Source organism: Coffea arabica, chromosome 2c (genome assembly GCF_036785885.1).
Source record: "Coffea arabica cultivar ET-39 chromosome 2c, Coffea Arabica ET-39 HiFi, whole genome shotgun sequence".
Lineage (NCBI taxonomy): Eukaryota > Viridiplantae > Streptophyta > Magnoliopsida > Gentianales > Rubiaceae > Coffea > Coffea arabica.
The window spans coordinates 58,862,204-58,886,062 of NC_092312.1; the positions used below are offsets into that span (position 1 = coordinate 58,862,204).

The 23,859-nt window shown below is 37.3% G+C and overlaps 1 protein-coding gene across 19 annotated transcripts; it reads right to left on the reverse strand.

The window, feature by feature from the left end:
- Positions 1-939: 939 nt before the first annotated feature.
- LOC113727702 (uncharacterized) lies at positions 940-10,499 on the reverse strand. Of its 19 annotated transcripts, none has more exons than XM_072076024.1 (13): positions 10,298-10,499; positions 10,051-10,102; positions 9,885-9,919; positions 8,558-8,591; positions 7,306-7,367; positions 7,152-7,217; positions 4,768-5,504; positions 4,141-4,278; positions 3,757-4,002; positions 2,459-2,572; positions 2,079-2,261; positions 1,765-1,982; positions 940-1,678 (listed from the first exon to the last, which is right to left on the reverse strand). In XM_072076024.1, the coding sequence occupies exons 7-13, from the start codon at positions 5,371-5,373 to the stop codon at positions 1,348-1,350; spliced, it is 1,836 nt and encodes a 611-aa protein (XP_071932125.1). In that variant the 5' UTR covers positions 5,374-5,504; positions 7,152-7,217; positions 7,306-7,367; positions 8,558-8,591; positions 9,885-9,919; positions 10,051-10,102; positions 10,298-10,499; the 3' UTR covers positions 940-1,347. The 19 variants fall into 19 exon arrangements, with proteins under 19 accessions (XP_071932125.1, XP_027107803.1, XP_071932130.1 ...); XM_027252002.2 differs by having other exon boundaries at positions 9,881-9,919; XM_072076029.1 differs by having other exon boundaries at positions 9,881-9,919; positions 10,233-10,499.
- Positions 10,500-23,859: the final 13,360 nt, after the last annotated feature.

The following is a 23,859-nucleotide window of genomic DNA, read 5'->3' on the forward strand; positions in this document are numbered from 1 at the left end:
AAATTATACAAATTTTATGAATGAATGCCTCATTATTAATTAGATCGGATCAATCTTGTACTTAGGTTCCGGTTGTGGCCACCCCTAGATGCCCGAGTGAGAATCAAGAAGAAAGGAGTTTTAGCTGAAGAGAAAAAGCAAATCACAACAAAATAACCACCCACTTCGTCGGGGGTTTTTGAGAGTAATCAATGGATATACCCTTTAATGAGAGTGATTAATAGTGTTTGGTACTCTACTGTGGCAATGAATCTATAGTAATGAAAGACATGACATTCTTCAATCACCATTCCGAGTAAATTGGGCCCTTTTGCCTCTCACTAACCACCCAACCAAAATAATATGAAAAGAAACACCTCAAGATTTGTCTCCGTCGCTCCCTCTCTTCTACTCAGACTCCATCTCCTTCAACCAACTCTCCTCCTTGGTTTACCCACTAGCTTGCACTCGTCTTACTCACTCTCCCACCAAAGTGGATCGCGCAACGGGAGCTCGAGAGATTATATATTTATTTTTATATTTTTTTTAGTTTGGGTGATTGTTGAGGGGATTCCACAAGGGATTTTACAAAATTGGATTAAATTTGAAACAGGTGTAGTTGAGATGTCGCATATCCATTGTGACTTGATATCTTGAGTTGCAGTTGGTGTTGATGGTGCTGGTTTTCACATTTACAGAACTTTGACCAATTTCAATTGAAAGTTTGCTTTTATCAAACTTGATGGAGATGATTTGAACAGTTTGAGAGAAATCGTTGAAGTTTGGGAAGTGTGGGTATGTGATCTTTACAGAGAGAGGGACATTGGCGGTGATGTTGCAGGATCCCTATCTGGAAGCAAGGGAAATTTTGAAGGAAAAAAGAAAAAGAAATTAATTTTGGCCTTAAAAAAAGTAAAGAATACTTAATAAATTCCCATTGCAATACAACTGCCAAACAAGTGAAAAGAAATAGCCAAAACCCATTCCCATTGAGGACCTTTTGATATCCATTGCCATTATCATTCCGGAGTATTTACCAAACAGGTGGTAAAAGGATTTACTATTTCTGAGGATGCAAATATGAGACCCTACAGGTACTAAAGAACCTGTCCTGTCTCCTTTTCTTTTTTCTCATTTTGCTTTTCACTTTTTCCCTCTTTTGGAGGTGGAGAGGAGGGATGACGTTTTACAAACAGCGAAAAAAATAGGCCTTCTTCGAACAAGTATATGATGCCTTGTGCCAGAACAAGTTTTTTTATCCATTCGAATAGAATACATGATGCCTACTTGTGTAAAAGAAGCGGGTATTTACCTCTAAACAAAAAGAGCTACAAATCTGCAGCAATGCCACAAGCAACCACCCGATAATCATTCAATTGGTGAGGCAAGCCTCCTTCCAACACCCATAAACTCAGCTGCAAACTCCTCATCATTTTTATTCAACATGTCTTTCAAGCTACATTCCAAATTTCTGCCTTTCAGTACCCAAAATCTCGGTTTTATCTTCTTCTCCAACGAGTAACTGAAGTACCTCGGATAGTCAACCAAGTCACTCAATGGCTTTTCCATAACGTCTACAAGGAACTCTGCCTTAGGCATCAAAACATTTTTAATGCTGTAACCAAGCAATGGAGAGAATCTACGGACCATAAACCCCACATCCTTCTTTGATAGACCAATCTGCATCAAGTACATCATCCTGCTTAACATAGCAGTGAAGCTATGTAAGAATACAATCCCAACAAGCATTCTACTCTTTGAATATGACAATCTAAAGAATATTACCTAGGACGTAGAGTGCGATCAACATCACAGACAAAAAAATCTGGATATTTTTTAATAACTCGTGGGAGCTGATTTCTAGAAACTCCTATGCTGGAGATGAAAGCAAGCTTTCTCTTAAGAGTTTCCTCAATGCTTCCAGCAAAAATCTCAGGACGGCGAGCAAGTATCCTACCAACACTTGCCTTGTCAAGGCCCAGATCTTTAAAGAACAATACCACCTACAGATGCAGGTCATACTTAGTAAACTTCATCAAATCTATTGAAGGACATAAAAAGAGGGTTGAGATTTGGTGGGACATTACTATTGCACTAACCTCAAGAAATTCCTCAGGTTTCTGCAGCAGCAGTCGAGGACTCCTAGCAATTATTCGACCCAACTTTTTATTTGCAATGTGTAATTCACTGAAATGTTCCACCATCACCTTCAGCTTATTGATTGAGCAACCCAATAGAAGTGGCCAGAATTTTATTGCATTAGTAACACTGTCTTGTGGTACCTGTTTAAAAAGAAACCATATTGAAGCAAAATGAGTATCATATAACAATATTAGAAGTGCCTGTCATAATAATAACCAGAAGGAAGAATTACATTATGGGGTACCCTCTCCAATTCAGAAATAATATCAGAACAGACTAACTCTCAGGTTGTTGATAAATCAACAAATATATGAAAAGTGAAACCAGGATCTGGTACCTTCTCCTTATCAAAGAAATCTAACACGTTTTCACAGTTTTCAAGAATGCTTGTGGAAAGAATCCATGGATACTTGAGCAATAGCATGCCAAAATCAGTATCTTCTGCACCAACCTAGACAACAGCAGAAAAGTGGTAACATGCAAGTCTGTATGCTTTCAACTGCATAAAATGAAACAGCAAAAGAAAAATATAAGCACTGGAGTTAAGACATTGGGCTGCATATCACAACAGAATGAAAAAGCTACTTAGTTCCCCAACAGTGCAACTTGCAGAAAGCCAGCTAATCTACCCCATTATGTTTGCAAAAAGGAACCAGCCTAACTGGATAGAGCTATACAATCAAGCATCCCAATAACCAGTGTTTAAAAATTTTTAGCGGTATTGTTCTGTGGCTCACATGTTACTTATTTAGGAAAAAAGAACAGAAATTAGCAAAAGAACTTGTGATTTAACATAGCATTGCCTCCTTATTGTCGACCAACCAAAGATACCCCAGGAAATTATCTAGATTGAAGACTGAAAGTAGCCAAAAACAATCCTACTCAATGGGGCCAAAAAAACAAGACCATGCGCATGCCACTATGGATTAGAGGACACAAAATTGCATAGACTCAAAAATGCATATATAACAAATCCCAATACTGAACTGTCATCTGAACATTCTCTCAGCAAGTAACTGATAACTCAACCTTAACTGAAGACTTAAAACAACAAGAGATAGTGCCACAAGACAAATTTATATAAGTTATGGTGGATAAAAGGGCCATTGATTGTCACTCCAATTACATTAGTTGTATGATACTGCAACTTCAGTTGCCAAAAGTCTCGGATGCCTATTTGTCATTCAGTATACAAAGCTTTGTATCCTGGCTTTTAAATACAGGACATGAACAAGCTTTAAGAACCCAACTTATATGCATGACACTCCTGACTTGGGTTGGCATTGTCAAATGAAAATAAGGTGATCCTTTTGATCTCATTCTTTTTCATTCTCCTTTTGGTTTTAGATGTTGAAGAACATTTACATGAATTGTAAATAAATAATTTTTGTGGAAAGCATCATCATGTGATTATCTAGTCATTTAAATTGATTGCAGCAACAAGACCGGGAAATTTGAGATTACAAGAAAAAAATTATACTCCTCCTAGAAAATATTGCACATGTATACAAACAAAGCCTTCTTAACTTATTACAGAGAAACCAACCTGCAATAACATAAACACATGTGGAATGCAATTTTTGCTCCACCCACATGATTGAGAAGATAGATTAGTATCATCAGAGAAATGTGTACCTTTCGTAGGGCCAGCAGTCTTGGTTTAACTTCCTTCTCAATGTCATAGAATATTAGGGGTGGAAACAACAGAAATAATTTTCCCAAGCAACCCTCAGGAACACCAATATGGTGAAGGAATTCCACCATTAACTTCACATGGGATTCTATAGGTAGCTGCAGAAGGCCAGGAAATGATTCAATAAGCTGTGGGAACGACGCATCCCAGGAACCCAACAAATTCAGACCTCCACGCCGTGCTTGAATCTACCAATACAGAGTATAAGGTTAATGTTCCTAAAAAACTATGATCAGTGAAATCCTAATGAATTCCAGACAGTTATACATGGAAATGGAAGAGGTTAGCTATAGAAAACTAAAATTCTGTTGGAAAGGCATACAAACCTTCTCGAAAAAAGACAGAGTTTGCTGCACATCCTCATCTACAGAAATCGATAGGTTCATCATCATGGTGCGGGCATACTTCCCAATAAGCCCTTGATCATCACTGTCAGAAAAGAAGATTTCCTTCACATACTTAACCTAAAGGCAAACAAAAAAATAAGCAGCCTTGTAGCTGAAAGTTGGAAGAGAAAGCTAAGGAAGAAGAAAGAAATAATGCCCCTAATCCAAAGGTCAGCTTTCCTTGGTTCAGAATAACACTTTCCATAAGAGAAGAGTTTTAAGTGGTAATTGGTAGAGAACATGCTACTAGTGGAAATTAGCAGGTTAAAAACACTTCAATCTTGAAAGAATAATCAGATAACAACCATGCCCCAATCAGTGTGCTATAACAGGTTGTCTAGATATTGTAACACTTAGATGATGCCGGTGATACACAATTACATACAGCAGGTTGCTCCATCATTTCTCTCCGTTATTTCTCTCCGTTAGGCAGTTTCTTCATACCATAAAATTGGTGTTACAGTTAAGGTCAGGAGCTATTGAATAATCGTCTCAACCAGTAGAGCCGAAGGAGGGGTTTTTCTTTTCTTTTTTTCTTTTTAATTGTTCTGGTTAGTTATCTCATACCTGATGAATTAGGGTAGGAAGTGTACGGGAGGAGAGATATCGAGCTAAGTGGGAAGCAGAAGAGAGAGTAAGTCCAATGCTCTCCAAGTAGGGGAGCATACCCTTATCGCCTTTTCTTTTGGCCATTTGGTAAATCTTGTCCATAAAGGATAGAGGGGCACCAGGGGACCAAAGTGCTAGTTCACCAGAGGAGGAGGACAGTTGGTCGAGGTCTTGAACACTGTGAATCAACATGGCAATGTACTTGGGAGAGTTGGAAGAGATTCGAAGAGATTCATCCTTTGAAACACCGACTTCTTGCTCAAGATACTGCCGCACAGCCTCTCTTGCTGTTTCTTCTTCCTCCTCCTCATTACAGAAGAAAGAAGACGACGATGATGGCGGCAGCGAGGGCAGGGGATGAAGGGCTATCTTCCTTGGAATTGGTAAAATCAAAGGAGAGGTACAAGTTGGAGACCATTTTCTGGAATTAAAGAAAATGGCTGGTAGGAGGAAGATACTAGAAGCATGACGATGACGATGACGATGATGATGGTGATGATTCAGGTCAGAGATTGCAAAGGAAACATTTCTAGGGACAGGGATGGCAAGAAATTTTGATGACATCCCTTCCTCAGTAATTCAATTGTAAATTACAGCTGCAAGAAATTACTAGCTGCTTGCCCGCTTATATCTCAGCAATAATTGGTCTGCCTAGAGATTTGCTTTACAGGATATATGAACAATAGGACGGGTACCTGCAATCAGATATAATCATAGCATATTGGTAAGTGGAAGTACCAGCTTGGTTTAAAAGCTTAATAACATTAATAGCATCAACTTCGTTTCCAGTTTTCAGCAGTTGTGTTCTATAGCTATCCTCAATCCTTCTCTCATCCCAGAAGTTCAGCCAGGAGGTTGGAAGCTATTCCTAGTCTTTTACTGGTCCTGCGGTCCAAAGCCCATCCCAATTCCTTGTAACCGCTCCAGCTCCAGCAGCTCCAGGATTGATTTTGAAGTCCCACCATTAATAAGTTTCCAAAAGCCATCCTTAGGAGGAGTCTACTTAGTCATAACTTCAGATTTTTCCTTAGGTATGGTCTGCTTAGGTCCAAGAAAGGATTAAACAGAGGTAGTTGAAAGAGGAGAGGGTTCAGGTTTGACAACCTAAATACATAGATTTATTTGATGATTCCATAAGGAGCAGCAACTGAAAGAAATCACAGTACCCCAAAAAATTTAATAAAAATGGGAAGCAGTTTTTTGCAAGGCAGGCTATTTCCATTCATTCCTCACAGCTTATGTGATGATCCATACTTATCTCCCTACATTTAATTGGAGCCAAAGGCTTATGGCAATCGGAAAACTTCTAAGAGGTGATTAACATTCTCCACCTATATTGGTTAAACAAGAAGGAGAAGGTATAAGGGATACTTTTCTTCTAAATAACAAGTTTATGGTAGGTATAGACCTTTCAGAGTGGCATTTATTGCCAAAGTGTTCATCCAACAAATTTTCCCACTTTAATCTCTTTTTCCCACAATTAGCAGAAACTTATTCAAAACTATAATTAAAACTTCAAACTAAAGTCGCCAAAAGATGAAATAACTTCAATTTCTTTGGAAATCAAAGAAGGCAGAGACAGGAACAAGAACAAAGAAAATTGATGATTTAAGAAATTTTGAAACTTCTGACTCATGATGGAAACAAAAGAGTAGGCTCAAACAACAATTGAACAAGAGCTGAGAAATTTGAGCATTCATTGTCAAGATACCATCAAAATACATCATACCCAGTAATACACAAAATCAAGAAGACACCACTGTATTAAGCACGAATATGATCTGCCTTGTCTTACAACCAAACAACAACCAACGGAAGTCTCACCTTCCAAGGACTGCCATAGCCCAAAGAGAAGATTTGGCCTCAAACCCCAACAAATGCATAAAATAAGTATGTATTTTTAGGACAAGATTAAAAAGAATGACATCATAGATGATGATTGCGTATTTTAATGCAAGAGCAGAAAATTTATTTATTTTTTCCTAAATTCCCACTGTCAGGTAAACAAACATCACCCTTGTAAACAAATCCTAACATGACAAAAAATTAAAATAGTCACCACAAAAACCAGAAGAAAATACGGTATTCACAGAACTAAATGCAAAGAAAAGGTTAAAAGCAGAAATTACATATAATAGAAGCTAAAGGCTGCGGAATTTGTGTGTATGAGCATTGAATTGGAGAACAAGGATGAACACCCAAACACATTTTCTGGTTCAATGGAATGAGATCAATCCAGAAACATCACAAAGTTTCACCACACCAAAATACTCAGATAACAAGAAGGACTTTTCACATATATTGAAGGAAGAAATGAGAAACAACACCATATTATCACATACCCCAAAATAAAGGGAAAGAAACTAACTGTGATTCCTCCTTCAGTGACCTCCCTTGTCTTTCTTTACCTGAGATAGTAACACAAAAATCCATAAGAACAAAATAAGCATAGTCAAAAAAACCATGAGAAAATAAACATCATGTGAGATTTCTGACCTGGCGGGTTCTTTAGAGATTGCAGATACCAGATACAAAAATGCAAACCTTAAATTTGCACCCTATAACAAACATGAAATTGATTAGAGACAAAGACATCAGTCTAAACGGCGAGATCAATGGAGAGAAAATAAATTAGATAAGAGAAATCTCCAAGGTAACTATGTTCCAACAAAGAAAAAAAAGAGATAAAACAGGTATTTTCTGGATAGATAGAGAGGAAAAATCATATTTTTTTCAGGAACAGATGGAGATCGGAAAAGGAAAAAGAAAAACCAAATGCGAGCAGTGGAGCAGAAAAGGTTGACCAGATCTTCAAGCTTCTCCTATATCAGGATTAAAAAAATAAAAAGGAAAAAAACAGAGTGAATAAAGGGTGGATCTTGAGTGTTGTTTATCTGGGTAGTCTTCAAATATGGGGGAAAAAAGGAAGAAGAAGAAAGTGAGAATAGAATAAATTTTTAGTCTGTTTCTTTTCTTTTTTAGAGAGAAATATGGAGGGAATCCATGGAACGAATGGAGGTCAGGCGATATTTTTTTATAAGACAAAAAGGAAATAGAGAGGTCTTGGGAAAAGCCAGTCAAACAATAGGCATTGACAAAGAGAGAAACAACAGGAAAGCAAATAATAAGCAAGTGAGAAGTGAAAGTCAATCAAATATATTCATCTTAAAAATTGGACTTAAAATTTTGTTTCAGGGTTGCTCCTATTCAATATTCACAAGAATTACATGGATTATTGTTATTTGCAACTACTTGTTTAATCAAACTTTGATATCTATTCTATTCCCACAGAATATGTGACTATTGAAAACTCCCTGAAATGGAACACAAAAATGAACATATATAGGCAAGGCAAATGATAAAGAAGTTTCTACGAGTTACTCTCCAATTTTTTCTTTTATCAAAAATCCCAAAACTGATCCAATGTGGGTGGTCATAAAGTTTTCCTAATCTCAACACTACCAAGAACACCAAGCTTCAAAGCAGATTCATGAAGTTCACTATTCCCTGATTTTCACAACCCACATTAGTTTGTTAATCATTGTTAATTGAGGCATACTTCACACACCTCACATGGTTTGAAATTTAACTACTTCAACTATTAACAGTTGAGTTTTTAAGCCAAACGTTGAAAAAATTATGTGGATAGTATGCTTAGCAAAGTAAATGTGACATTCCAGGCCTTAATCAAAGATTATTGATCCAAACCCAGGAAACAAAAAAAGAGACCCCATGGAATTTCACTCACTTGGCTATAAAATGTTGTCCAAGAAGTGTAATAACTGTTGCAAAAAGGCAAAAAATGACAAAAGTCGTTACCAACTAACAAAAACAATCTAACAGAAACAGTCAATATACAGCCTTTTACTCTCAATTTCTTACATTTAAAGAGTTGCTGGCAATATCAACTGGAAAATGAAACTTTCCAAGAACATGAAAAAAAGAAGTTAAACGATTGCGTCTAAGGAAATAATCACAAGTTCCAATGCAAAAGGGTGAAAGCATAGAATATTGGACATCAAGGATGATAACTGAATGAAGCTGCTTAAAAAGACGTGACAATCTCTTAATCATGACTACATTGGAATTTTAGGGAATACTTCAATAAGAGGCAAAACTTTCTTTCCATACTCTATTTCTTGGAGTAGAAAATTACAATTGACTTCTGATACGAAAAAAAAAACAAAAAACAAAAAACAAAAACAGAGACCTAAAAGTGCTTACATTGAACAAACATTTGACACAGAGCAAAGAATTTCCAATCATTCATACTTGGCATCAAATTTCTATCTCTCAACCTATAGCAAACATTTGGAACTTATTAGAGAATAAAAGAAAATTTAACCAAGAGAAAAAAGTACACGTAGAACAAGAATGGAGAAGCCAGCAGTTTTCAGATAGAAAGAAAGAAAGATAAGAACAGATTGGGTTTTGTTGACATACAAGCTTCGAGTAGGAGGGAATTAAGCTATGGAAAATTTTTTATCGGAATTGATTAGTCTTCTCAGCATTGAGCCCAACCCCTCTATTGCAGATACAGAAATTTGATGGGGGACCTCTGGTTTTCCAACTCCCAGTATGTTGCCCACCAGCAGAGAGGGAAATAACGTTTTTTTGAATAGAAAGGAGAGGGGAGAGTTTTTCTCTGAGGTCTTTCGGTCAATTTTTTGCAGGAACACTGACATGGGATAACTCCAGCAACACCTCTCCCCATTCGTCAGATTTGGCATCAACCAATCTAACAATTTACAATTCTTTCATTATCTTGCTCAATATAATTATTTACTTTTTAACCACACAGACACACATACTAAAAAAAAAAAGAAAGAAAAAACCTTGTTCTATTTTTTCCACTTGACCAGATGTTCAAGAAAAAAAATTCAAGCCCAAGATAAAAGAGGCAAAAGAAAGAAACCTTTGAGAGCTAGGAAACAGAGATTACACGAACAAACATGAAAAATGCTTTATTTCTCTATATGTTAAAAACCCAGAAAACCATAAGGAATGCCTTTTATACTAGAGTTCAACAAACATTTGCATGGAAGAAAAAGAAATGATCACAAAGAAAAACCTGCCATTAGTTGCTGTTCATTCTTCTTCTATCACATAGCTGCCATTAAAACAAGAAGCCAGTTTTAGAAGACCAAAAAAATAAGGAAAAAGAAAAATAAGGAAATTGTAAAATAAAATTAAAAAACTGACTAAAAAATAATCAGCTGGTGGGTAAAATAAGGTCGAAACCTCCATTAAAATCATAATCACTTCCTCTTCAATCTTCATCATCTTCTTCCACCTAAAAAACAAACGAAAAAAAATACTGAAAAAGGTCAGCTAAATCGTTAAAAGAGAGGGGAAAAGAAAACGAAGCATAGAAGAAATAGCTTTCTAGTACTTAGGAACGAGGAATTATTAACCATGATTACTCGAGGGAGGAGCGAAGAAAGAGGGAGAAGAAGAAGGGAAGAAAACCAAGAAAGAATATATCAACCCTTTCTGTCTTGAGCCCATCGTCCACCAAATCCCTTCACCAACTTGTCACAAGAAAGTATAATCTGGATAATTAGACTGTAATCTCTTTCCCGTACAAACAAAAGCCACAAATTGAGGGGAGGAAGACCCCTGCGGCTGCTGAGTAGAGCCTTTTTATCCGGAGGTTGGCAGCAATACAGAGTGGCAATTGCTGCTGCTTGCCCCAAAAAAAATTCAGAAACCTACCTTCTAGTTTTCAACAGTTTCACTTAGCACACCTTAACTTTATAAAATATCACTTGCCTACCTTATTTTTAACTTTTTATAACATTGTCAACCCATTTCAAAATATTATTTAAAAACTTAAAATATACTATTTAAAAACTTATTTTTGAATAGTGAAGATATTTTCATTTAAAATGAACCCTTTGTTATCCTACTTTTTTTTTTCAATATTGAAACCATATAATAGAAGATTGAAAATAAAAACAACTGTGCAAATGTATAATATTGATGGAATTAATATAACAGTGATATATTAACATACAAAAAATTTTGTTTAAACAAAGTGTTTTGAAATCCAAAAAGATTATTCCCTTATTGTAAAGTGTTTTTGGTCAATTTGAGGAGTTTTTCAAATTTTTAGAATTTTTAAAATTTTCTAAAATTGTTGTCTAGATTGTTGGCTTAAAAAAAAAAAAAAAAAAAGACATCACAATGTTTATATTTACAAACTCATTTGACCTTTTTTCAAAGACTGAAAAAGATTGTCTTAATTCGAAAGTGTGGTGGATGAATTTAAGAATTTGTGAATTGCGTACAATTTTTTTTAAATTTCTAATTTTGTCCAAATCAATGTCTTGAAAACTTTTAAAAAATAAAATTCTGAACCATATATTTAGAAATGTATTTGAGGTGGTTTCAAGGTACAAAGTGTTACCTCTTCATTATAGAATTCTCGAGTAACTTTAATGAGTTTTCTAAATTATTTAGAATTTCAAAATTTTATTATATTTTTTTTGCGTAGACTAATGATACAAAAATTATTAATAGAACTTTCAACCTTATTAATACCTTGTAATTCCTAATTAAAAAATCATATCCACCAAGTTTTTAAAAGTTAAGGAATTAACTAGATTTGTTATGCAAATAAATTGGTTAACAAGAAAGAGCAATATTGAAATAAAAATATATTCTCTATCCACAAAAGAATTTTTTTAATAATATATTTTGAAATGAGTTGACAATGTTACAAAAAGTTAAAAATAAGAAAAGCAAGTGATTTTTTTCAAAATTTAGGAGTGCTAAGTGATATTATCACAAACTTTAGTGAAAATTTCTGGAATTATCCCAAAAAATCACATGCCGAGCAGGTGAGAAGGCGACCACCCTTGAGCAACCCTCAGCGGCTTTACTATATACTACTATGCAGGGACCACCATGCATCGCACGGTGAAAGCATGCAAATTGTCCAATCCTGCCCATCTAACTTACAAATTGTTGTGATGATAAATGTTGAATTATTCGGGGTCATACAATTAGGAGGCATATAATTAGTAAAAAGAATTATTGAATTAAAGAGGTGAGTGAAAATTGCAATTCAGTGTCATTAAGAGTACAACTCTTCAATAGATCCAATATACACAATATGATGCATTGAGCTGCATCCGTGAGCTAGGAAGGAGGGAACGTGAGCTGCCAGAAATTTTCTGGTTCTGCCGTGGGTTGGAGTGAAGCCAGGAAGGAAATTTGCAGGAAGCTTCACCATTCTGTACCTTCATCCCCACCAATTCCAACCAACCGAACTCAAATCTACCAGCTACAACCAATTCCAGCCGCAACTTAGAAGCCAGGAACCACCGACTGCACTTGAAGCCGTGAGCAAGGAAAAAATTTCTGGAAATTTTCGTGTGAAGGATTAGCTGCTATCTGAGGTAATTTCTGGTCTAATTAGGTTGATTACTAGTTGAGCAAGCTACATCTGAGCTTGCATGTAGGGATTAGGCAATCGGATGCTGAAATCAAACCATTAGGAAAAATTTCTGTTTTGATGAAATGTTGCTACCGAGACTTTGAGGAGATAATGCAGCTCCAATTGTGTTTGTCTGTGGCATCTGAACACCTAAGTGCCTTTAGCTGAGTGAAGACTTGAAGATTTAGACCATGCATGCTGAATTGTGCATTCGGATGATGTAGTAAAGCAGAGAAAAATTTCTGGTTTGGTTAAGAAAATTTCTGCCGAGAGCTTAGCTTGATTATTGCAGCCTAATTTGGTTCAATTTTGTTGTTGTTGTTGTTGTTGTTGTTGTTGTTGTTGTTGTTGTTGTTGTTGTTTACGCTTATAACCATAATTAGATGGTTAATAACAAGTTAATTAGGCTCTGCATGCAGCTAATTAGTTAGTTTAAAACAGAAAATAAAATAAAATAAAAATGAAATCTGTTACATGCATGTTCACCGAAGCTAGCTGAACAGAATTTATGGAAATTTTGGGAATTTGCAGCTGTTGTTTAAGTTAAATTTTGAATTGGAAATATTAATTAGCTAGATAAGTTTTTGCATGACTAATTTAGGTATCTAAAACCATGTTTAGCCGAGGAAAATTGGATTTTATAAACACCTAAGTGCTGGAAAATTCTGGAATAGCCGAGAGGTTTGATCAGAAATTTTCAGTTTGTTTTCTTTTGGATTTTAAACTATTTCTGGATTTTTTTTCCTTGGAATATAATGGTTGAGAAATACAGAGGAGTTGTAAGTCTTAAGTTGTGTAAGTTGGTTAACAATGAAATATTTGATAAATTGAAGATGGAACCAGAAAATGTTGGGTTATACATGTTGGAAATTCTTGTGTGATAGCCAAAGGGTGAGTTGGAACCTTAACTTGATTTTTAAATTGTTCCTTGAAACTTGATGGATGGAAATGCCTAGAAAATGTTGTTTTGGAGTTCTATATGAAGTGTATGGATGGTTTAAATAAAAACATGTTGGTGTTAAAAGAGAAAAGGAGTTTTCACAAGTGAAAAATTGAAATTTCAGATTTTCGGATGTCCCTGACCAGTCTCAATAAAATGTTTATATCTTGGTATAGGAAAACCCGTTTAAGGCGCCGTCAGTGGCGTTTGAAACTAGAATCATAGGTCTTTGTCCTGTAAAAATTTCGTATTTTTCCTCCATGTGTACTGCTGTCTGTGAATCCTCAAAGTAGACTGTTTGTACGAATGTCCTGTTTCTTAGTGAAACTGAAATTGAGTTTTGGATGGAGATTTTAGCTTACTTGTGGTGTAAATTCTTGATTAAATTGTGGTTGGAAGTAATTGATGTTGTCAAGGGCTAATGATTGATGAAGCTCTTGGCCATTTGAATGACTTTATAAGTACTACTGGGAGATGAAAGCTAATTGCTGGAAGGTCTTGGAGGCTTTACTTTTATTTTTAATTGCTTATGATGGGCTTGCTGAAACCAAGTGCTAATGATTGATGAAGCCTTGGTTGATCATTTTATTTTATTCAGAAATGCACTTGTTGAAATCTAGGGCTAATGATTGACGAAACCCTAGTAATTTGCTATGTGATTTTTGCCATATCTTGATCCATATTATGATTTCGAAACGGAATCGGAGCTGTGGAAGTTGTATCGACCTTGCGAACTCGAGTAACTGTGGTCAAAGTAATCAAAAATATTTTCCAGCTAGTATTATATTATAAAACTCAATATATAATGTTTTGCCTAAAACTTTCCAACCCGATAATTCTCTCTAGCTCAAACTAGCCTTGATAGTTATAGTAAATAAGTTCTATAGCTTTTGAAAACTCTAAGTCTTATTTTAATTCATTTTCTTTCCTTAAACTTTGCACTTGGATAGTTAACTATAGGAAAAGTTCCAAAATACGAGTTTTACTAATTTTAGTGAAAAGCTTGGGAAACTTGCTCGGCAAGAAACCCTATTTTAGGAAAAATAGTTTTTAAGGATAATTTTTGCAAAAGCCGTAACTTTAGAGAAATGTTCAAAGTAACTTTCTAACATTGATATTGAAAGGTTTGTCGACTTATTTCAAGAAAATAATACTAGTTACCTTTTATAAGAAAAGTATTCCAAAACTAAAGGAAACAATTCTTCTATTTTCGTCAAGATTCAACCTATGGAGATTCTTGATTTTTCTAAGGGAAAGTGAACTAGTAGTATATTAGATATACCTCAATATCTATAAGCTTAAAGACTGAGTAGAAACTTATAGTTTCAAATTTTGGTTTTTAGGATACTGCGAGGACGCGGAATTCGATTTCCAACTTGATATCTGAACTCCACTTTTGGTGAGTGTCCCTGCTTGTTCTATGCCTAACCGTTTAAAGTGCTTTCTTGACTTGTTATGTGATAAGTTGAAAAAAAAATTGGTTTCTGATCCATCGAAGTGAGCTGTGTGTACTTTATCACACTAGCCGTTCGAGTGGTGACTTGTGCAAAATATTTTCTTCTGAATCCTTGATTCAAAATGTAGTTATGTCGTTGGGTGAATCCCTCGACGCTTGAATCTAACTGCAATAAGTCATTGGGTGAATCTCTCGACGCTTGAATCTGATTGCAATCACGTCATTGGGTGAATTCCTCGACGCTTGAATCTGATTGCAATCACGTCATTGGGTGAATCCCTCGACCAATCATCTACGGGTATATCTCGAGTATACTACGTCCTTAGTCGAAGAACGGGCCCGGGATAGGGGTATGAATGGTGTTGGGTTAGGTATCAAAATAAGACGCTCTACATGGATTATTAAGTAGTGAGAGTTGACGGAGGGTCAACTACGATAAATGGTGATCAGGCGAGGAAAATGGCTCCTGAGAGCCCACGTATCCTACCTTGTGCTGTTATACGCTTTCCTAACTGTTTAAAGTTGTTCAGTTATTAATCGCTGTTTGAAATCATGTGATTGCATGTTTTGGGGCACCACTGAACTTTATCTCACCCCACGTTTATTGTTTTCCTTAACAGGTTCTGGAAACTGAAAGCTGGATGCTTACTTATGTTTTTCTTTTGGACTGTATTTGAATACTATAACTTATTCTGTGGGCTGTAATGTGTTATTTGGGATAATGTATTTTCCTTTTTGGATTGCCACTTGAAGCTGGAAAATGTGTAAACTCTAATTCGATTACTTGGCTTGTAAGCTTGTATTATGGATTTATGTATTTATCTATCGGGTTGTGTACGACTTATACTTCGTTACATAGCACGTAGGTCGTTTAAGAGCCTTGACTGGTTATTTTTTTTTTTTTTTATCATTGCTATCTCTGAAGTTAATGTGGCTTTAGGTAGGATTCTATTCGGGAAAATTGTTTTGTAATAGGTTAGTTATTCTTTGAAAGGTTTTGGGTTAGATTGCTTGCGTGAGACCTGGCGAGAGTTGGGCAGACGGCCCGCCAACCCTTTGGTTCGCCTCAGGGGGAAGTGGGGTCGCCACAATTACAATTGATATGAATCATTGTGTATCCAGTATTGTTCCATGTTCATTACGCAATCTTAGTTCGCCCATCTCCTGGCCATGTAGTATGTATAAAATGGAGGTATAAAGTTAAATAGGCGAAGTAGAAAAAAAGACATGTATGTGAATAATAAATGGGTGTACCTGATGTTGGCAGTAAATTACATGATATAAAAAATATATTATAATGAGTAGAGAAATGCTGGTTTGGCTCTCAAAATACAAAAATAGTAGAAAATGGGGAGTTGGCTCAGGAGGTAGACACTAACGAATGACATAAGGTCCAGTGAAACAAAGTATCTAAAATCTAAATATAATCACCAGAGTGGATGTACATACTGTTAAAATATACTTATACCATGTGACCAACACATTACAGTCCGTATAAATTAGTGTACATGGAATTGTATTTGTACATAGATAATGCCGTTGTCGTAGAGGAAAAGTAAAGTGATGTGAATCATTAATCATATTGATAGGCGTAATAAAAGGGTTTGGTATATGAGTAATGTCTATAATATAACACATATTATGAATGGTAATATACATTTATGTTGTCGCTTATTTACATACTATTCATGAATTATTGCAAATTAGGGTGTTTGATGCATAATTGGTAGGAGCTGAAGTAATAGATAACAGCAAATTGGTAGAAGATGAGACATCTGAATTAGGAATGGAGTTCAATAGTGAAAAGGATGCATATAAATTTTACAACAAATATGCCTTTAAAATGGATTTCAGCATACGCAAAGACTATTTAAATAAAGACAAAGACAGTGTAACCACGTTTAGGAGATATAGTTGCTACAAGAAAGGTGTGAAACTCAATTATGAAGGTGATGTGATGCCAAAAAAGACACGGGCGCTGACAAAAACAGGGTGTGGAGCTAAAATGATTATCGTGTTGCATGGAGAGACAATGAAGTACCGTGTGCATGACTTTGTCTTAAATTATAACCATGAGTTGCAAATTGTTCAATGTTCGCACATGATGCCATCACAAAGAAAAGTGAGTGAGGTTCAAGGATTCCAAACTGAAATAAGCGAGGATGCCAGACTTTACTGAAACAGAGGCATGAGCTTATAGGAAAGAAGGCAGGTGGGATGAGTAATATGAGATATACTCAAGATGACCTTAAATGATATCTTTATATGAGACGGGAAATGATCTTGAAATATGGAGAAGCGGGTAGCATGCTGAATTATTTTCAAGAGCAAATACTCGAGAATCCATCCTTTTTCATGCCGTGCAGCTCAACTGTGAAGAACAAATAATGAATATTTTCTGGGCTAACACAGAAATGTTAATTGACTACAACTTTTTTGGAGACGTAGTCACATTTGACACAACTTACAAAACAAATAAAGAATACCGATCACTTGGAGTATTTGTGGGTTTTAACTAGCATAGACAAATTGTGATATTTGGTGCTGCCCTTATGTATGATGAGATGATAGATTCTTTCAAATGGGTGTTTGGTATATTTATAGAAGTAATGTGCGGAAAGCATCTAAATACCGTACTAACCGACCAAGATCACGTCATGGCAACCGTTCTTTTATTTGTGATGCCTCAAATATTTCACAGTCTATATATGTTTCATAAAAGGCGTAATTTTGTGAAACATATCGGCAATCACTACAAGGAACATAGTGACGTTCCATATATATTTGGTGCTTGCATGTATGAGATCGAAGAAGTGAAATAATTCAACAGGGTGTGGGAGGCAATGGTGAAAAAACACGATCTTGAAGATAATGAATGGCTTTCTGGGCTGTATCGAATTCGTGATAAATGGACAAGATGCATGATGAAAGAAAAATGGACCGCAGGAATGCGAAGCACCCAACTTAGCGAAAGCCTAAATGTAGCAATTAAAAATTATCTGAAACTGGACCACGACCTTGTCCAGTTCTTTAGACATTTCAATTGCGTGATTGATGAAAAGAAAAATAATGAACTCACCGCAGAATATAAAATGAGATAAAAACTCCCCATGATACGGTTGAGGCAAACACCTATGCTTGTGTATGCATCAGAGACGTATTCACCTACCATATTTGTTGCATTCCAGAATGAGTATTGTGAGTCAACAACTATAATTATATTGGGGCAACAGGATGCAGGAATATTTGTGGAATTTGCAGACATGAGATATGATAGAGGACCTGAAAGAACAGTGATATTCAATCGGAATGATCTAAATGTACGCTATAGTTGCAAAAAAATATGAGAATGAAGAGATTTTGTGTGGACATACGTTGAAGGTATTTGATACCGTAGGCATAAAGACAATTCCTCCTGAATACGTTAAGAAGCGATAGACAAAAAGAGCTCAGGCTGGGACTATTTTGATCGGCGAGAACGAGAAATTGTTGCTGATTCAAAAGTAATCATTTTAGCTTGTTATCGAGAGCATGTTCCAGCCATGATTAAGGTTGCTACTCAGGCAGCAATGTCGGAGGAGACCACTAAACTAGTAATTACCGTTATATCAGATTTGGCAAAAAGAGTTGAGCTCCTCCTCTCAGAAAACAAAAAGCAAACTTTACAAAATTCCAAAAATATGAATGTGGAAGAACGTGATCAAATTCAATTTGTAAATGAAATGGGAGAGGCGGTAATCGCAAGAGGTATTAAAAAGCGTGTCGGTGGGAAGAGAAGCAAATTGATGCGAAATTTGGTCGATAAATTTGACAAATTAAAAAGAAAATCTAGATTGTCAAGAACTATACAGGATATAGTATGGATCCAATTTTATTGATGATAAACATATTTGCTAAAACAATATTCATTATGAAATAATATTATTATCGTGTCAATAATACAAGTCTCAGAATCGAAACCGACATCGGTTTCATTTGATCGACACACATTTATGGGATGCCGTTCATCTACTGATTTAGTTTCAGTTAGTATAAAATGATCATGGTTTTAGTTCTTATTTAGATGTTTCAACAGCATAATTAATTACATTGATGTTTCATTATGTGATAGTTTTGTTACACCTGTCATCCCTCATGATATATCAATTTTGTCTAACTTATACTATTGTTCGGCCCTCCAAAACTCGTAAACGCATTCAATGAGCTAGTAAGTGAATGGCCCTGCAAACGCTGTTTCTGTGACAGCCCCACCTTCCCCTAAGGCGAACCAAAGGGGTTAGCGGACTGCCTGCCCAGCTCTCGCCAGGACTAACGGTACAGTTTACGTCGTTCTATTACGTTCCGAAACATACCAAAGCGCGCAAACAAGTCAAAATCACTAAATAAAAAAAAACGAAAATCGAAGCCGGAATGAATAGTGCAGGACACGTCAGAATCCGGCCGGAATCTGGCCGGATTCTCGGCCGGATACAAGGCCGAGAGCAATCCAAAATTTTTCCAAAATCCTTCCTAATCCGGCCGGCAATCCAGCCAGTTTCTAGCCGGATTCCTGGCCGGATTCGGTCCTGTTCATTCCCGCCAAATTTTTTCCCTCTCCGTTTGAAATGCGTCTAGATCCGAAATCCATCCAATCATCAACCAAACATATATATACATTGAAATTCGACTTTTACAACCATAGTGGCATGCCAAAAACCATTTATCATGAATATACATACTCGGTTTGCCAATCAAAGAAAATGAACCCAATACACAATAGGGTTTCATTCAACAAGCTAAACAAAAGCCATTTACACTAGCTCAACTTGGCAATCGACTATCCAAATCAGTCCCAAAAGTAATTATATCCCTGTAAGGAAAACAAATGGAACGGGATGAGCTAAAGCCCAGTGAGTTACTACCACATAAGCAGTAAAGATCACATAAGCATAATCTTTCATTTCAAGTACACACTTAAGAAGTAAACAAGTCGGTAAAAGGATACGGATGGCTCTCAAGAGCCCGTTTCCACGCTTACATTCTTGATCCAATCTCATTGACCTTCCGTCAATGTTTAAGAATACCCGACCGTAGATCTCACTTCACTCCATTCCTTCCACCCAACATACCCCAACCGGGCCCGCACTCCAATTCAGTAGCTTTTGGTAATACTCGAGTATACCGGAACCAAGAGTCTCATTACTACAAGGTTCCTCAGTACAGTCCCCGTGGTATGTCACTTATCACGACCAAGCCCTTGCCGGCTCGATCCAAATGACCACCAAACGGGGTTGAGCTCAGTAATACAGTGAGGTCGTTGGACATCGTCCAAACAACACCAAATCAGTTTTCCAAGATTGCAATTCAATAACTCATATAGCCAGTGCAGTATTTCAGTATAACAGTAAGCAGTCATGAATGAAATCACAAGGGGTGAGGGCGGTCAAGTACACCCTCACCTCAATCACTTCCAATAACCAATTAAGCCTTCAAGGCATCAAATACACATAGAGCAAAGCCATATTATAACAAGTAAGTGAGTAGTATACTCACTAAGTGAGAAAGTGGTGTTTCATACACCGAGGTCACCAAGACGTCGTGAGCTACCGTCACGCCCTAGAATCACGCAACAAATGCAATGAGACTCGATAACGAGTCGTATAGCAATGCTGAACACAACCCCAATAGGGTTTCATATGCATGTACAAGCATAATAGCAAACCAGAAATTAAGAAAGGGCTTGAACTTAAGCCTTCATAGGAAAACCGGTTTTGACGTCATAATGCGGTAATGGTACAACTCTCACTACAATTATCGGTTGGGGGTGTAAGACCCACCGTTTCGAAGCTATGGAACAGGGCTACAATAATATAGAAGACCACTCAATCCAGTTCCTAACACAACTTAGTCAAAAGTGCCAAATACTAAACCAGAATCACCAAAACAGGTTTGCAAAACACAGAAAACTGTAATCGGTATATCTCAGTCCATACAAGTCCAAATGCCGAAATTCTAAAGGCATATGTTAGCTAAGACATTCAGCTACATTTCATCAGAAGACACCAACTACAAAATCCAAACCAATTCCAGTCAAAAGGGCCAATTACTAACGCAGTTTTCGCATTCTGATCAAAACAGAACAGCTACAGTAAAAATGGCATAACTCACTCTACACTCATGAAAATGACCTGAAATTTTACAGGCACCTCAAACACATCAATACCTACAACTTTCATGTTTTGAGCAAAGTCTAATTCGGCCTCTAACCCAGTGATCTAAAACCGGACAGAATTGGGATTTTATGAACCCTAACTTTCCATTTTTCACACCAAATCCAAAATTGATTGCATTTAACCACAATTCACACTCACTAGAGTCATTTCCAACCATTACAATTCATCATACAAGCCCCCAACATCAAGATCATATGAAACCAGAAAATTTCTCAAAAAATAAAAAACTCAACCAAATCACTTCAAACCAAGAAATAATCCACAATTTCTAGCACAATTGCCACCATTAGGCATAAAATAAGCATCATTAGATATAGGAGGGTGTTCATATACCACTTACCAAGTAAACAAGAGAGAGGAAGATGTTGGACACCTTAAGTCTTCAAACAAACTTCACTAAACTACTTACTAGCACCCAAGGGAGGAATTTTATGGAGTGAAATCAAGGTCAAATGGTTGGATGATCACATTCAAGCAAAATGGAAGCAAGAATCTTGAAGAATTTTCCTTTCTTCTTAGCTCAAGAAAGTCGGCCATAAGAAGGTAAGAAATGGTAAGTTTTTTTCAATTTTTGTGAGATATTTACTCAAATAGTCAAAAGGTCAAAAAATGAATAGTAACTCTTAAGTTACTTCCAATCCCATGGTGACACTTGGCACCTTAGTAAATGCATTTCTATCCTTTCTTTTTCCTCTCACATCAATCAAATCACCTCCTCTATTTATCTCTTAACACCCGATAAATTTAACACAGTATCCGGAATTTAATCTAATTGGCCGAATTTTTCCGAACTTTTCGCACTAGTGGGTCCCACGTCCGATATACGTTCTTAATTTCTCAAAATCTATTCGATACTAGAAAAATCATCTAAAAACTATATTTACTCGTAAAAATAATCTAGAAAATTTTCCGGATACATAAAGTGTAGAAAACAAGCCATTGAATATAAGAAAGCCTAGAAAAATTATAAAACCTAACAAATGGAAAAGTTACGGGTTCTCACACTCTCTCCCCCTTAAAGAAATTTCGCCCTCGAAATTTTCTTATCAACGGAATCTATCAAATCTAAAGTACCCAACGGACCATACCTTCTCCATCCTCAGACGAGTCAGGGACCTGATGCTGCTCTAGAGAATATACTCGAGCTGGTGCCTTCGATCCCGTCCCTTCTCCTTTCGTCTGTCCAGGGTTGCTCTTGGCGGGTTGCTGAGAATTGGGCTTGGTTGGTGGCAGAGTCCCTCTCCGCTCGCGCAGGCGAGTTGGACAGTTAGCAATCCGATGTTCAGCGCTTCCACAGCGCAAGCATTTTCCTTCTTTCTTCCAGCAATGTGTTTCCGTATGACTTGGCCCTCCGCAATATCCACAGGGACCACGAGTAGCAGAGACCAGTCCTCCCTGAGGGACATCACGCGACACCCTTGGTTGCCGTACTTCCCCGTTTCCCTTGCGAACTTTAGAGATTGTACTATTATCCGCTTGTTCTGAGCTGCTCCCCGGAAAACCCCTTTTTCTTGCTTGGAAGTTTCTAACTTGTAACCCTGCAGTTTCAACGCGCTGGGCTTTTTCCACCGCATCACTAAAGGCATTAAGTTGGGCTACCGCCAGATCTTTTTGAATTTCTACGTTCAAGCCCTGGACAAAACGCCTTATTCGCCGCTGCTCGGTCATGATGAGTTCGGGCGCAAATTTAGATAGGCGGGTGAATTGACTCTCATATTCCGCCACAGTCTGAGCCCCTTGCCGGAGCCGGATAAACTCGTCCTCCTTCCTCTCCTGGACTAGAGGAGGGAAAAACTTTGCATTAAATTCTCGGATGAAGTTCACCCAAGTCCTAGGCGTCTGCTCCCGCTCCCATTTCTGTCTAATTACGTTCCACCAGGAACGGGCAGCTCCCTCCAGTTGGAACACGGCAAAAGTGACCTGCCTTTCGTCAGGGTAGTATAGGGCCGCGAATATATCAACCATTTTCTCAAGCCACTTCTCAGCAACGTCGGGGTCGGGTCCCCCAATAAACTTTGGCGGGAAAAACTTTTGAAAACGTTCGAGAGCTCTATCCTCGCTCTCGACGTGGTTACCAGGGTTCCCGGGGTTAGGGTTTGGGTTTTGGCCCTATTGTTGTACTACTTGTGCTAGTAGGTTTGTCATTTGCTGCATAGCGGCAGCTATCTGCACATTGGGGTCTATTTGGGGTTCCGGATTGGGTCCAGTAGAGGTTTCCCCCGTTTCCCTAACCGGCGTGGGTTGTCTAGTTCCGCGCCCACGTCCCCGATCACTTCGTGTTTCTTCCATAAGTTTCACTCGGTCTAGGCAAGAATGCTAAACCAAAGCAGTATCAAAGCATGTAAGTAATACGCAAAACTTTCACATTAACATACATTTATACATTGCAAACATGATCACAACATATATATACAAGTCGGTCAAAATTAAGCCACACACATATATACAGCCAGTTAAGTCAGGTACAAACATAAACGATCCACCGAAGAATGGCCTTTCTAGTTCACCAAATCCTTTCTAACCTAGGCCCTCATATCTTTCGTATCCGGGCGCAAGAATCCCATCTAAAATAATTCACAACTCGAGCCGGCCAGTCCCAAGAGTAAACCATCCTTATTAAAGATTCCTACCCGACATACACACCTAACTTCCTCGAGTCCCATGATAATGATTCGTACACTTATTACATGCCCGGTTCATAACTTATGCTCAAACGAGCACTTCGACATATTCACGAATTTAGGACCACAACACCACTTGGCCCAGTCTCACTCCGCGCAGAGACCACGCGACGTGGCTCTGATACCACTTGTGACAGCCCCACCTTCCCCCTAAGGCGAACCAAAGGGGTTAGCGGACTGCCTGCCCAGCTCTCGCCAGGACTAACGGTACAGTTTACGTCGTTCTATTACGTTCCGAAACATACCAAAGCGCGCAAACAAGTCAAAATCACTAAATAAAAAAAAAATGAAAATCGAAGCCGGAATGAATAGTGCAGGAC

Bases quoted from the DNA above. Each gene is read 5' to 3' on its own strand.
- LOC113727702 (XM_072076022.1), bottom strand. From the start codon at position 5,373: ATGTCATCAAAATTTCTTGCCATCCCTGTCCCTAGAAATGTTTCCTTT. The intron at 4,279-4,767 runs GTATGAGATAAC...GTTTGCCTTTAG, and splicing joins TTCCTACCCTAATTCATCAG to GTTAAGTATGTGAAGGAAAT. The intron at 1,983-2,078 runs GTTAGTGCAATA...CTGCATCTGTAG, and splicing joins AACCTGAGGAATTTCTTGAG to GTGGTATTGTTCTTTAAAGA.